This window comes from Sturnus vulgaris, unplaced genomic scaffold, assembly GCF_052056855.1.
Source record: "Sturnus vulgaris isolate bStuVul1 unplaced genomic scaffold, bStuVul1.hap1 Scaffold_180, whole genome shotgun sequence".
NCBI lineage: Eukaryota > Metazoa > Chordata > Aves > Passeriformes > Sturnidae > Sturnus > Sturnus vulgaris.
In genome coordinates this window covers 630,791-645,683 of record NW_028276110.1, presented here as the reverse complement: position 1 = coordinate 645,683, position 14,893 = coordinate 630,791, and the positions used below count along the sequence as shown (strand labels likewise).

The 14,893-nt window shown below is 47.7% G+C and overlaps 1 protein-coding gene across 1 annotated transcript; it reads left to right on the top strand.

The window, feature by feature from the left end:
* The first annotated feature begins 12,483 nt into the window (after positions 1-12,483).
* LOC148218551 (olfactory receptor 14J1-like) lies at positions 12,484-13,417 on the top strand. The gene has a single exon (XM_088157811.1). It carries the CDS (start codon positions 12,484-12,486, stop codon positions 13,414-13,416), a length of 933 nt encoding a protein of 310 aa, XP_088013937.1. The 3' UTR covers position 13,417.
* The last annotated feature ends 1,476 nt before the right edge of the window (positions 13,418-14,893 follow it).

Genomic DNA, 14,893 nt, shown 5'->3' with positions numbered 1-14,893 from the left:
CAGGTACATTTCCCTTCTCAATTTCACCTGTTTTGGGATTTGTTTTTAGGATTAGTCTGGAGGCAGAGATCACATTGTTGAGTTACCTGCTTCACTGTAGTGTATCAATTTCTAGCCATGATATTGTGATTGAAGTGTTCATACACAGTCTCTGGTCCCCAGTGTCTTTTCCTATGCTCCTCCCTTATTACAAACCATATTAGATGGCCAGGTATGATTACCCTTCCTTCTGGGGTAGGGCTCACCCCTCTTTACTGTATGTCTCATCCAAATTTGTAATTAGCTTCAGATCCTCTTTGGCATAATTTGGTTTACCCTCAAGGGAGATTTTCCTGTCTGGGATTAGAGCTCCTTCCAGTTGTGCCTCTTTTTTTGCTGTTTCTTTTGCCTCCCTGTCTGCCAGCTCATTTCCTTTTTCTGATTCCAAGTATGCCTTTTGATGTGCTCTGATGTGCATAATTGCTATTTTCTTTGGGAGCTGTGCTGCCTCCAGCAATTTCAGAATTTCTTCTGCATGTTCAGTGTTTTTCTTTTGAGAGTTCAGTAGCCCCCTTTCCTTTCACATTGCTCCATAAGCATGCACAGCCCCAAAAGTGTTCTTTGGATCCATGTCTATGTTCACATTCTCACATTGGGTCAATTCCAAGGCTCGGGTCAAGGCGATTTTCACATTTTGTGCAGAGGTATTGACAGGCAATGGTTCTGACTCTGTTACCTCATGGCTGATGGAGATGCCATATCCTGCATGCCTTTTGCCATTCAGGACATTGCTGCTTCTGTCCATGAACCAGTCCTCTGCATCTTCCACAGGAACATCCTTCAAATCCTGGCAGCTTGAGGATGTTGCTTCAATGGTTTCCAAGCAGTCATGGTGTACTGGTTCTCCTGTGTTTCCACTGAGGAAAGAAGCTGGATTGACAATGTTAGTGATCACAATCTCCACAGCATCCTGTTCTACCCGTATGGATTGGTATTTCAGGAACCTCTGTGGAGAAAGCCACTCCCTGCCCTTCATTTCTAATACTGCAGACACTGTATGTGACACCAACACAGTCATTTTTGTGTCCCAAAGTGAATTTTCAAGCTTCCTGGATATTTAGCACTACTGCTGCTACCACATTCAGGCATCCTGGCTATCCTTTTGTGGTCACATCCAATTGCTTGGAGATGTAGGTGACTGCTCTGTGATATCTAAATCGAAATCTTGTGCCAATACTCCCAGGGCGATTCCCTGTTTCTCATGAGAAAACAAAAAGAAAGGCTTACCCAGTTCAGGGAGTCCCAGAGCTGGAGCTGACATCAGGGCCTTTTTCAATTGTTCCAAGGCTCATGTGGCCTGTTTGTCCCATTGCAGATGCTTCTGTTCAGAGTTGATCAGTGCATACAGGGGTTGAACAAGCAACTCGTAATTATAGATCCAAAGGCGACACCGCTCAGTCATTCTGAAGAAAGTTCTCAATTCTTTCACAGTCTGTGGTTTTGGTATTTGGCATAGAGCCTCTTTTCAGGCTTGCCCCACAATTCTTTGCCCCACATTAATTTCATACCCCAAGTAAGTGACTTCCTGCTGCATTGCCTGGGCTTCCTTCTTAGACACTCGGTGCCCTTGGAGCCCCAAAGAGTTTTAGAGACTCACTGTCCAAGGCATGCAAGTGTCTTCTGTCTCAGTGGTGATCAGGATGTCATCTCTGTATTGTAGCAGTCTCCCCTTCCCGGGTGGGGTTTCCCAAGCCTCGAGATCCTTGGCGAGTTGGTTGCCAAATATGGTGGGGAAATTCTTGAATCCTTGAAGCAGTACAGTCCAAGTGAGCTGGGTCCTTTGTCCACTTTTCCATTCCAAGGCAAATATCTTTTGGCTGGCTTCATAGAGAGGGAGGCAAAAGAAAGCATCTTTCAAATCTAAACCAGTAAACCAGGTTAGTTAAGGTGTCAATACTGTTAACAAAGTGTATGGGTTTGTTACTACAGGACATAAATCCTCTGCTATTCTATTGACTGCTCTTAAATCCTGGACTTCTCTGTACGTTCCATCAGGTTTGTGAACTGGTAATATGGGAGTGTTCAAACCAGATTCACATTCCCTTAACAGACCCCAGTGCAAGAATTTTTCTATTCCCAGCTGGATTCCTTCCCTACCCTCTCTTTTTAAGTGATATTGTTTTATCCTTACTGGTCATTGTCCCTCTTTAAGCTTTACCTCTACTGGTGATGCATTCTTAGCTCTTCCTGGCTTCTCAGTGGCCCACACACCAGGGTACACCTGGTTGATGATATCTTCACCGATTTTTCCTTCTATGGGAACCTCATTATTTGAGTATATTCTTGAGTATCCACCTCCAGAGTAATCTCCCCTTTTTCAAATCTGATTGTTGCATTCAGTTGTTCAAGCAAATCTCTTCCAAGGAGTGCATGTGGTGAATTAGGCATGTATAAGAACTTATGCAAGCCTACTATTTTTCCCAATTTATATTTTAGTGGTCCACAAAAATGAGCCTTTTCAGCTTGGCCAGTGGCTCCCTTAACCATAATAAAATCTTCTTCCACCTGAGTTAAAGCTGTGTTTAAAATCGAACACATTGCCCCTGTATCCATTAAAAATTTTATTTGCTTTTGATCTTTTATTTCCCCTAGCTTCATTATAACCAAGGGATCAGCTAAGGAAGATCCCTTTGGTTCCTGTCAGTCTTCATTTACATTTGCCACTACCCGTGCCCCTTTGTTTCCCTTTCCTCAGCGTTCTGGGCATTCATTTTTTCAGTGGCCTAATTGCTCACATAGAGCACATTCTTTTCTTCCTAGGTGTGGAGGGGGAAGCCCCTTTTGAAAATTTTCATCTTCCTTTGTAACTACTGCCATCACCCTTCCTTGTTTCCCCTTATTCCCTTCTTCTCAGTTGCTAAACACCCTCCAGGCTTCATCCAATAATATTTCTAAGTTTAATCCTTCAGTGGGTCTGAATTTCTGAAGTTTGCATCTTATATCACCGGGGGATTAACCCAACAATAATGACACTAACTGCTGTATCCCGATATCTGATCTGGGTCCAAAGGTGTGCTACGACGCATTGTGTCTCAGCCTGTCTAAGAACTCAGGTGGTGACTCAAAGGGACCTTGTTTAATAGCATATAAAGCTGAGCAGTTCATAGATTTGGGGATGGCTTTTCTCTATTCCCTTTGCAATCCACTCCTGATATTCTTGTACCTTCTGTCTTCCTGCCATTCTATTCACATCCCGCTTTGAGTCCTGGGGGGGAAAGAATTCCTTTACATCCTCTTCCATGTCTTACAGTGCTCCTGGGCCAAATCCCAGGGTACCTTTGGGATCAGCTGTTTCTCTGGTTCTGTCATTGCATGGAACAGTAACTGTATAGCATTCCAATCCGGGTTATGTGATTTCACTATTAACCAAAAGTGTTCAGCTATACTTTAATGCAATCCTTTACATTCCTTTTCCAAATTTCCAAATCATTGGTATTGAAGGGAACCTTTAGTAGCATCATTGTTCCATCTGATCCCACTTCTTCTCTAAAAGGTGCCTGCAAAAGTGCTGGTTGTTCCTTAGCTTTGCCCTTGTATGGGAGGATGCTGGACTTCCCAGGGGTGTTGGAGTTTGATCTGGTGCCCTTCCTGGGCTCCCACCCAACTCTAGTGATGGAGGAGGGGAGATCATCCAGACCAGAGTCTTCTTCCTTATATACCTTGTCATTTTTAGTGCACTTCTGACCAAGACTACAGGCTGAGCAGCATCATTTTAATGTATGTGAGACCCTTGTGTTTTCTCTTTCCATTGCTAGGATCAGTGGGTCTTGTGGAGGGTTAATACCACAATCCCTTGGCCATTCTGGGTGGTTCTGTGAGATGAAAAACATCTGCATATGGTGCCTCATCCCATTTTCCTTCCCACCTTAAAAACAACATTAACTTCAACATGGTGTTACAGTCCCATGTTCCATTTAATGGCCACTTTGCCCCATCTTCTGATTTCTAGAGAGCCACCATTGATTAGAGTATTTGATGAAAACCCTTTTGCTCTCCGTTTCTCCTGTCCCCACAACTTCCTTCCAGTGGGTTAGTATACATCCTAAAGGGCTCCTCCTGGGCACCTCTTTATTTTGCTGGGTCCCCATGATTTCTCTCCTTATTTCTCTTATCTCCTCTCCCAAACTTCTGCTGGCAATATTCTTTCACTTCCTCCCAGTGGTCATTGAAAACGTGCCAATCCTTGGGAACTGAAAGACTCTTTGCACAGATCAAATTCACAATCTCACACTCAACCTGTATTAATTCCTGAATATGATGCCATGGGTCCGGGGTACACCTGGGGCATGTAGGCGTCCACCTCCTAGATCTGCAGTGCCACTTCCTTTTGCACCAATGACACTGTAGGAGGTCCCAGGCTGGATGCCACCTTGGTGTCCAAATTGCTGGTCCACACGCAAAGCAAGGAATTGGTCTAACCCTTCTAGGTTCCCTTTCGATTAGAGGTTGCTCCCAATCAAAACCCAGATAACTATCCATGGAATCTGGGAATATTCCTCCCAAGTGTACCTGCTCTACTCCCCCGTCCTCCCGTACCAACCGTACAAGTTTCCCTTGATCCCTCAAGAAATCCGGGGGCTCAATCTGGAGCCACCTAGAAAGGGCTTCCTCCTTGCTTGGTCGAGCCCTCTGCACTCACTCCCAGCTTCCACCACCTTTTAAACTCTGACAGTTTCCAAAAAAATCACTGACCTGTCATTGACAGTTACAGACACAAGAGGGCAGCATTACATCAGAAACAATAGAATCTCACGCCTCAGAAAAGAACAGAAATCTTAACTTGTTGCAATGACAGTTAATAACACAAGAGGGCAGTGTTACACCAGATATTGCACAGGTCCACTACAGAAAACAGAGAAGACATTCCCCAAAATCCAAAATCTCCACCACCAAAATGAGAGTGATGCAAACACAAAACACCAACCACCAAATAAAATACTTCCTTCCACCACCCTACAACAAACAGGAAGCACAATTTATGGCAGTTAGTGTTATAGCAGTGAGTTATGCTGTTAATAATATTGATAACACTGTAGGTCCTGTTCAAGTTACCCCCAAACCTGCTAGTGGCCACCCTAAGTGGTCAACAGCAACCACTTTACCAGCTTCCAAATACCTTCCCCAAACCTGTCAGCTCTGTGTGTCGGATGTCTCTGACACACTGTTAGCCATGTGCAGGCATCCCTTGTGTCTTACAGGCTCACCTTACCTTGGGCCTCCCCCAAAACATTTTGGTCAAACGTTCCTCTAGGCCATATAGGAGGTTGGTTGCTCGTCCCCACAGAGAGTGACCGGGGAGCAGAGGTCAGCTCCAGAAAAAGTCCGGGGTGCACTGGGATGTCGATGTCCCCTGTGCTCCAGCAGACAGACGAAGACCTTCTGGCTGGCTCAACAACTGATTTCGAGAATCAGCACTTGACACTGCAATTGTAGAGAGTGTTTCATTGGCAGCACATGGGGGACACATGGGGGGATATTTTCTCCAAACCACGTGTACCTGGTCAAGACAGATTCCAGGTATAAATACACATTGATCCCACAAGCCCCCACCTCCCTGCCCCCCATCTCCATCTTCTCTCCCTTTGTATTATATAAAAGATATAAATCTCAATGCCATTCTATCTGAAGCCAACTTGTTTCCTGGTTACTATACTTTATAAATATATTTCAGCCTATTAGCTTTTTGCCACACAATGGTGCTTATACTTCTAACACCAATCACCTTGTATTTTGCTCCACGTAGTCTTGCCACAATGCATCTTTCACAGTTCTAATTCTCAAAAATGTCTGATCTTTTAGCAAGGCCATCATTTGAAATTTGTTTCTAGTTCAATCTCTCTCTCAACAATGTCTTCTCTTTTCCAGGGCCATTCTGAGTCAGCACACCTTATCTCAGAGTTTGCATACAGATGTACAAGACTGTGTGAGCTTTCAGTCAGGCTTTGAGAAACCTTTACAACTCCATTTCTCACAAATATCAATCACAGAATGCTGCAATCACCTCTGCTCTAAAGAGAACAGTAATAAAATAAAGCCTTGCAAATGGGAATGGATATTTCTAAGAAGGTCTTTGTCATATTTCTCCATAACTGGAGTTGAAAAACTTCCAAATGAACTGGACCAGACCAGAGGGAAATCAAGGCAGAACTGTGGTTTGCTAGGAAATCTCTCAAGACCTCAGTGAGGATCGAACTCCAAAATGTCTGATACTGCTCATGGGTCTCAGTGAGGGCCACGACTGAGAAAGTGTCCCCAGGTTCCAGTGTGAGCAGGAAATTGGAGGCAGAGAAGACAGGTGGAGTGGGAAATGCAGGCACAGAGAGCTCTCAGGGCCTTGTGCATACAGGCTCAGAGATTGAGATGGAAACAAGGTTTGACCTAAGACCTTGGAGAAATCTTGGACAATCAGAGCATTAAAAGTAAAATAGATCTAAAACAGGAATATAAGGTTTTCGTTTAAGTAGAAATATGTTTTAAGCAAACATAAATACGTATTATGTAAGCAAAGCAGTATGTTAAGTAAGATAGTAAAAGATTGTAATAATTAGCAATAGAACTTGTTATAAAGTTAGAAGTTTAAGATATATCAATGTAGGTTGGTGAAGTGTTCTAGGATTGGTTGAAAAATGAAGCATTGTGGCAAAGCCATGAGAAGGAAAGCAATTAATGATTGGTGTAAAAGGATGCTGGCAAACTTCACAGAAATATTTGATTGGATAAAAAACGAACATAAAGTATTGAAACTAAGAATGAGGTGACTTCTGATATTATGGTGTTGGATGTAACACCTTTAATGTCTCACCCTTCTATGAGACTGACACCATGAGGCCATAAACCATCTTTTACAACGTCTCTCAGTTGCCTCATCTCTTGCAATATCAATCTCCCAATGCACATTTTTTTGACATCAGACATGACTAATGAAATCAATAGGGACTTATGGACACCAGGTGTATCCCATTAAAGTCAATATGGATTTAGGGATACCTGATCTATCCATTAAAATCAATGGGAATTTGAGGAAATTTGGCCCTAAAATAGGGAAATTTGAGTAAATTTGGAGGAAATCTTGGGCTGAATTCTGGGAATTTCCACTCCAGGATCACAGTTCCAATGCTCTGGATGTCCTGGATGAATTCCTGGAGGCCAAGCCCAAATCCCTGATCCTTCACCTGCTGTCCATGCTGCAGCTGTGCCCCCAGGTAAGCCCAAAAATGTCCATTTTCAGCCTGAAAGCTGGGAATTCCAAGCCCAAAATTGGGATTATTAGTGCCAAAAGTTTTGGGACATGAACTCTGCCCAGTGAAGTCAAAGGGGATTGAAGGACACCAGGTCTACCCTTGTGAAATCAATGGGGATTTAGGGACACCAGGTCTACCCATTGATAGGGCTTGTTTGGGAAGACTTACTGATTAAACTGGGAGCACTGGGAAGGGCTAAGGGGGGACACTGGGGTTACTAAGACCACTGAAAAAAGTGGGACAACTGGGAGGAATTTATAGAGATAAATGGAGATAAACAGGACTCTAGGGCTAACCCATTGAATTTAGGGACCGCAGGTCTACTTTTTAAAGGTAATAAAGTTTAGGGCCACCAGGTCTACCCAGTCAAAGCAATGAGGATGTTTGAGACACTAGTTTTTGGAGGGCCCAGGGGTTTTTGGTGATCCAGGTGTGCAAGGGGTACCCAGGTGTATCCTGGTGATTTCTGGGGGTACCCAGGTGATTTTGGGGGCACCCAAGTGCCCTGACTCACCCTGACAGGCCAGGAGAAGATGATGGCCACTGTCCTCCCAGTCGATGTGGACACAGGTGACCCTTGACAGCTGTGGGGCTGTTGGGGGACACCCCAACATTCAGGGGTACCCCAAAACTCCAGGTGAGGACATCAGGGGTGGGAGGGAGCCCTGAGTTACCTCAGGAGAGGATGCAGGGCAGGTACAGCCAGGTGCTTTGGTGCATGGGGTTGGTGAAGATGGTATTCTGCAGCAGCTCCAGCTCTGGGTGGGCAAAGGAGGCACCCCAAAATCTCAGTGGGGCAGTGGGGAAAACCCCAATATCTCAGTGAGGACACCCAGGTATACAGGAATTCAGGTCTACCCAATAAAGTCAAAGGGGATTTAGGAACACCAGGTCTACCCATTCAACCCAGCAGAAGCCACCAGCTCCCAATTTAGGTGAGGGAGGAGCTGGAAAATTTTGGGGATCCCGCAAAATTGGGGGGAGATTTTTTGGGGAATCCCTCACCTTCCTTCAGCCTTCCAGGGGCCAGTGCCCTTGCCGTAGCTCCTGGTGGGCATCAGCAGCCCCAGGCAGTGTTGCCAGGCTGAGAAGTTGGAGAAGCTGCAGCTCAGCAGGGCCCTGGTGAAGGCCAGCTTGGCCTTGAGGTCCTGCCCGGCCACAGGTGCCTACCAGTGTTCCCAGGTGTGGACTGGGAAGGCACCAGTATAAACCAGTAAGTACTGTGAGCTACTCCCGAGCTCCTGAGGCCTGTCGCAGCAGCTCCCACTATAAACCAGTAAGGCCTCATGCACCCAAACCCATTCCCAGGGTAGTCTAGGGGTTCCTAATCTAGTCCTGGGGCTCCCAGGTTTATACTGGGATGGCACCAGTACAAACCAGTAAGCACTGGGAATCACCCCTGAGGCCCTGACCCCTTGGTGACAGCTCCCAGTAGAAACCAGTAAGGCCAGCACAACCTGAAGTCACTCCCAGTAGGTCCCAAGCCCCATCTCAGTATAAATCAGTAAGGCCAGCATCCCCAGAATTTGCTCCCTGTGAAGTGCCAAGCATCCCCAAGCTCCCTCCCAGTATAACCCAGTACACCCCAGTTTAACCCAGTAAAATCCAGAATATCCCTGTATAACCCAATATAAACCACTACAATCCAGTGACTTCCAGCACCCCATCCCAATATAAACCAGTATAACCCAGTATAATTCACAGTCGCCACCAGGTCCTCCCAGTCAGCAGGAAGCACTCAGACACCCCTGCTCCCTTTCCCAGTATAACCCAGTACAAACCAGTAACACCCCAGCACCCCATCCCAGTACAAACAAGTATAACCCAGTACAACCAGTACACAAAGTGTTAGGTCCTCCTGGACACTCACACACTCACTCCCAGTATAATCCAGTACTGCCCAGTAACCCCAGCCCCATCCCAGCACCCCCTGGACACCATCCCAGCACAAACCAGTACAAACCACTCACAGTTGCAGGGGTCGGCCACCAGGAGGTGCTCGCACAGTGCCAGGTCCTCCCGGCCGGCAGGGGGCGCTGCAGTGTCCATTGTGACCCGACAGAACCAAGGAAACCCCTGTGACACTGCGGGGCCCCACGGAACCAAGAGTCCATTGTGAGACACCTGGGCCACGTGGAGCCAAGGAACCATTGTGACACTGGGGAAACTCATGGGACCAAGGGGCCACTGTGACATTGTGGGGCCTCATGGGACCTGTGAGCCATTGTGACACTGCATGGCCTTGTGGAACCAAGGAGACCACGGTGACACTGTGGGGCCACCTGGAACCAAGAGTCCATTGTGACACTCTGGAACTACAGAGACCATTGTTGAGAGTATGGAACCTCGAGGAGCCAAAAATCCATTGTGATAGAACATGGCCTCATGGAACCAAAAAGAGCATTGTGACATTATGGGACACCATGGACCCAAAATCTCCATTGTGACAGAACAGAACCAAGGGGCCTTTGTGACACTGCAAGGCCTCAGGGAACCAAGGAGTCCAAAGGACTCAAACATTTCTTGCAGGGTTCTGCCTTGGGGAAGGGGAAACTGCTTGGTGGCACCTTGGCTTTAGCACACACTAATAGAAGGTGTCTGTTTTCAATGGGGATATTAAGGAGTTGTAGATTGCTTCAAAACAGAAAAAAAAAAAAAGGGGGGGGGGGAACACTCCTTTTGGCCTGTGTGCAGCCAGTTCTCCAAGTAAAGCAGGTCCCAGTTGAGTGAGTACAGACAGGAGGGAGTTGGGGAATGTGGAGCAAGGTTGTCCACACTGGCTCAGACCTCAAGGCACAGCTTCTGTGAGCAGGCCAGACCTGAGGAGAGACCCTGCATCAATATCAATCACAGAATGCTGGAATCACCTCTGCTCTAAGGAGAATAGCAATGAAATACACTCTTCAAAGTAGGAATGTGTATTTCTTAGAATCTCTTGGAAATATTTCTCCATAACTGGATTTGAAAATCTTCCTAATGAATGAACTTCACCAGAGGGAAATCAAGGCAGAGCCATGGTTTGGCAGGATTTGTTTGATCCCAGTGAGCCCCGTGGTGCATTTGGTGCTGAGCCCTTCAACCTCAGGGCCTGAGAGGAGATTGCACAAACCTTTCCAGGAGTCCAACCCAAAGTGTCTCAAATCATTAATGGGTCTCACTGAAGTCCATACCCAACACAGGCTCCTCATGGACTCCTTGGAGGAAAGATCTGGATGCCAGGATCGCCCAAAACGCTCTCAGAGAGTCAGAGAGGAAAGGAAAATCCAAACTACCTTTAAAACCTTGAGTATCTCAATGTATTAATGAGACCCACTGAATGTCAATATAAAGCTCTCAAGGGACTAATTAAAGTAGATAATTGGGGCCATGATTGCATAGACTACTAGAAGAGTTGGTGTCAAAAGGGAACCTCCAAGTACCTTAAAAAGACTGAAGTATCTTGAAGCATTAATCAGCCCCACAGAGTGTTGTTACTGACAAAGGCTCTCAAGAGACTAATTAAAGCAGATAATTGGAAGCCATGATTGCACAAAGCTCTCACAGACTGCAAGGAAAAAGCAAAACCCAAAGTCCTCTGAAAAACCTGCAGTCCCTGGGAGCATGAAGGAGCCCCCAGGGCCATTCCTGACCAAGGCTCCCCAGGGACTCGTCCCAGCACATCCCTGAGGCCACTGGGATGTGGGGGGATGCTGAGGGCAGGACAAGGGGTGACATTGGCCAGCCTTGCTGGGGCTGTGCCAGGAGGTCCCAGTGGCTCAGGACAAGGTGTCTCCTCCCAGCCCTTGGTGGCACAGACCCTGCTGTGCCCCAGGGCAACAAGACTTGGCTTCTCTTTGTCTTCACTTGTCATCACTGCCTCCAATTTCCTGCTCTAACTGGAACCTGGGGACACTTTCTCAGTTGTGTCCCTCAGAGGGAACCATTAAAACTTTAGGAAACTTTGGAGTTTGATTGTGACTTGGAGTTCTTGAGTGATTTCTTCAGCTCCCACTCAGGGACTGATGCTCAGAGACTCAGCCCCAGTCCCCAAGAGGGTCATTAAAATCCTTGTGCAGTGTCTGTGCTGCTGAGCTGGGCTGGGCTCCGGGCTCAGAATGTGATCCTGGCAACCAAGAAGAGCTTCAAAAACACATTTCTCTTCATGAGTAGCTCCTGTGCAGAGCTCAGCAGGGCTGGGGCACTGCCTGCAGCCACCCCAGGCACAGCACAGAAGCACAGAGAGCTTCAATCAGTCAGGGCTGGGAAGATGCTCAGAAGTGCCTGGGGCAGAATCACTCCCAGCCCTTGACACAGGAAGCCTCTGGCTGCAGGACAATGCAGCTGCAGCTCCTGCAGTGATCTCCTAAAGCTGCAACATCCCAATGCCTGCAGACTGTGTGAGTACATTCTCTGATGATCTCTTGTGTAGAGCAGCCAGGGGTGCCCAGGGCTGTGGTGCAGAGCAGGGTCCTGCAGCCCAGGGCGCTGTGCTGGGGCAGGGACTCTGCTGCCTGCCAGGGACAGCTCTCAGCCAGCCCTGGGAGCTGCTCCCAGCACTGGGGACAAGGTCTGGGTGGAAGGAGACAGCTGGTGAGGCTTGGAAGTGTTCTCCTTACGTGGTGAGGATGCTGCATAGTTCAGAACTGCTCCCAGCATAACATTTAACTCCAGAATATTTCTAGCTAGATTACACAGGGAGCACAGTGAGGCAGGGGCTGCATAAAAAGAAAATCCTAATTTTATAATCTACTGCTCTGCGTTGCGTAGAAGGGAAATTGCATATAGATATAAATCTCTATGTTCAGTTTGGAAAAAATATAATATTTTTTCCTTGGATTTTAATAAAGCAGGCACTGACAGAAATTAGCCCAGGGTCCCTCACAGGCAGCATCAGTGTCACTTTTCCAGCCTCCTCAGGATAGCTATGACATTGCCATCAGAGCCTGCAGAAGCAGAGCTGGCTCTCGGCAGTGCCCTGGGCTGGGAGGGGTGTGCAGGGCAGAGCTGAGCCCCCAGGGCTGGGCTGGGCTCTGGCAGCACTGGCAGGGCCCAGCCCTGGGCACAGGGAAGCAGCTGCTGGCAGGGACAGCTCCAGGCAGCAGAGCCCTGGGCAGGCAGTGGGGGGAAAGTGACACCAAGCTGGGCTGGGGTATTTAAAATCTTCTCCAAACTGAACTATTCCATGATTACTTTTTTTACAGATCCCCATGCCAAGACACAGCAAATGTCCAACAGCAGCTCCATCAGCCACTTCCTCCTGCTGCCATTGGCAGACACGCGGCAGCTGCAGCTCCTGCACTTCTGCCTCTTCCTGGCCATCTCCCTGGCTGCCCTCCTGGCCAACGGCCTCATCATCAGCGCCGTAGCCTGTGGCCACCACCTGCACACCCCCATGTTCTTCTTCCTGCTCAACCTGGCCCTCACTGACATGGGCTCCATCTGCACCACTGTCCCCAAAGCCATGCACAATTCCCTCTGGAACACCACAACCATCTCCTATGCTGGATGTGCTGCTCAGCTCTTTTTCTTTGTGCTCTTCATCTCAGCAGAGTATTTCCTCCTGACCATCATGTGCTACGACCGCTACGTGTCCATCTGCAAACCCCTGCACTACGGGACCCTCCTGGGCAGCAGAGCTTGTGCCCACATGGCAGCAGCTGCCTGGGCCAGTGCCTTTCTCAATGCTCTCATGCACACGGCCAATACATTTTCCCTGCCCCTGTGCCATGGCAATGCTCTGGGCCAGTTCTTCTGTGAAATCCCACACATCCTCAAGCTCTCCTGCTCAAAATCCTATCTCAGGGAACTTGGGATAATTGCTGTTAGTGTCTGTTTAGGTTTTGGCTGTTTTGTGTTCATTGTTTTCTCCTATGTGCAGATCTTCAGGGCTGTGCTGAGGATCCCCTCTGAGCAGGGACGGCACAAAGCCTTTTCCACCTGCCTCCCTCACCTGGCTGTGTTGTCTCTGTTTCTTTGCACTGCCTCATTTGCCAACCTGAAGCCTCCCTCCATCTCCTCCCCATCCCTGGATCTCGTGATGTCAGTTCTGTACTCGGTGGTGCCTCCAACCCTGAATCCCCTCATCTACAGTCTGAGGAACCAGGACCTCAAGGCTGCAGTGCGGAGACTGATGACTGGTAGATTTCAGAAACGTTAAATTACAGGCAAATTTCTGGAAATCTCTTGTAATAAAAATAATTTTTGACTGTTCTTTTTGGTTTGGTTGTAGCTTTTTCTTTTTTTCACTGTTTTAGTTTTTTAATATTGTCCACAACGATGTGCTGTTCTCCAAATGTGCTATTTCTCATTTTGGTTCTCTCCACCTCTATTATCCTCCTGTACTGTTTTAAAGGGGATTTCTGTTCTCAGTGGCTTTAATGAACAAAAGATCTCCCAACAAACATTTCATTGGAGATGACCCTTTTCTTTTACCTTTTTCTGGAGCTGCAGCAGCAATGTCAGTGTGCAGAGCTGATGGCAGGTCAGTGCTGGCACAGCAGCTCTGCTCCTGAAGGTCACACGATTCCTGATCCAGGCCAGGAGCCATTGGCCTTCTTGGCCACCTGGGCACACTGCTGACTCATGTCCAGCCTGCTGTCCATCAGTGCCCCCAGGTCCCTTTCTGCCTGGCTGCTGTCCAGCCTCTCTGTCCCCAGCCTGTAACACTGCAGGGGTTGTTGTGGCCAAAGTGCAGGACACAGCACTTGGTCTTGTTAAACCTCACCTTGTTGGATTTGGGTCCTGGATCCAGCCTGTCCAGGCCTGTGCACAGAGCCCTCATACCCTCCAGCACATCCACACTCACACCCAGCTTGGTGTCTTCTGCACATTTGCTGATGCTGCACTCAATGCCCTCATCCAGATCATCAATGCAGATATTGAAATCCACGCTGGCTGCCTCTGATCCCTCAGCCATCCTGTAGGTGCCCTGTGATGGCACTCAAGGTGATCTGTTCCATCACCTCACCAGGCACCCAGGTCAGGCTGACAGGCCTGCACTTCCCCACATCCTCCTTCCAGCCCTTCTTGGGGATGGGCTCACATTGGCACCTCCAGTCCTCTGGCACTTCCCTGCTGAGCCAGCACTGATGAGAAATGATGGAGAGCAGCTTGGGGAGCTCATCCAGCAGCTCCCTCATCCCCCTAGGATGGATCCCATCTGTTCCCAGAGACACCAGTGAACATCTGAGTGGCTCAGCAGGTCCCCAGCTGCTTCCTCCTGGATTACAGGGGGTCTGTTCTGCTCCCTGTCCCCATCTCCCAGCTCAGGAGAACACTTGTCCTCAGGACATCCTGGCTTATTTTTCGAAACTGTGGCAAAGAATGGGTTAAGTGTCTCAGCCTTTTTCTCATCTTCAGTTTCTCTATTCCCCACAGCATCCAATAAAGAGCTGAGATTCTCCTTGTCCCATGGTTTGCTAATAACTTATTTATAGAAATATTTTCTATTATTTTTCACAAAAGTGTCCAGGTTAAGTCCTAATTGAGTTTTCACTTCTCTCATTTTCTTTCTGCATGACCTAACAACATCCTTAAACACTTCCTGAGTTGCCTGCACCTCTGTCCAAAGGTGATGCACTCTCTTTTCTCCCTGAGTGCCTGGAAAAAGCTCCATACCCAGCTAGGAGACTCAT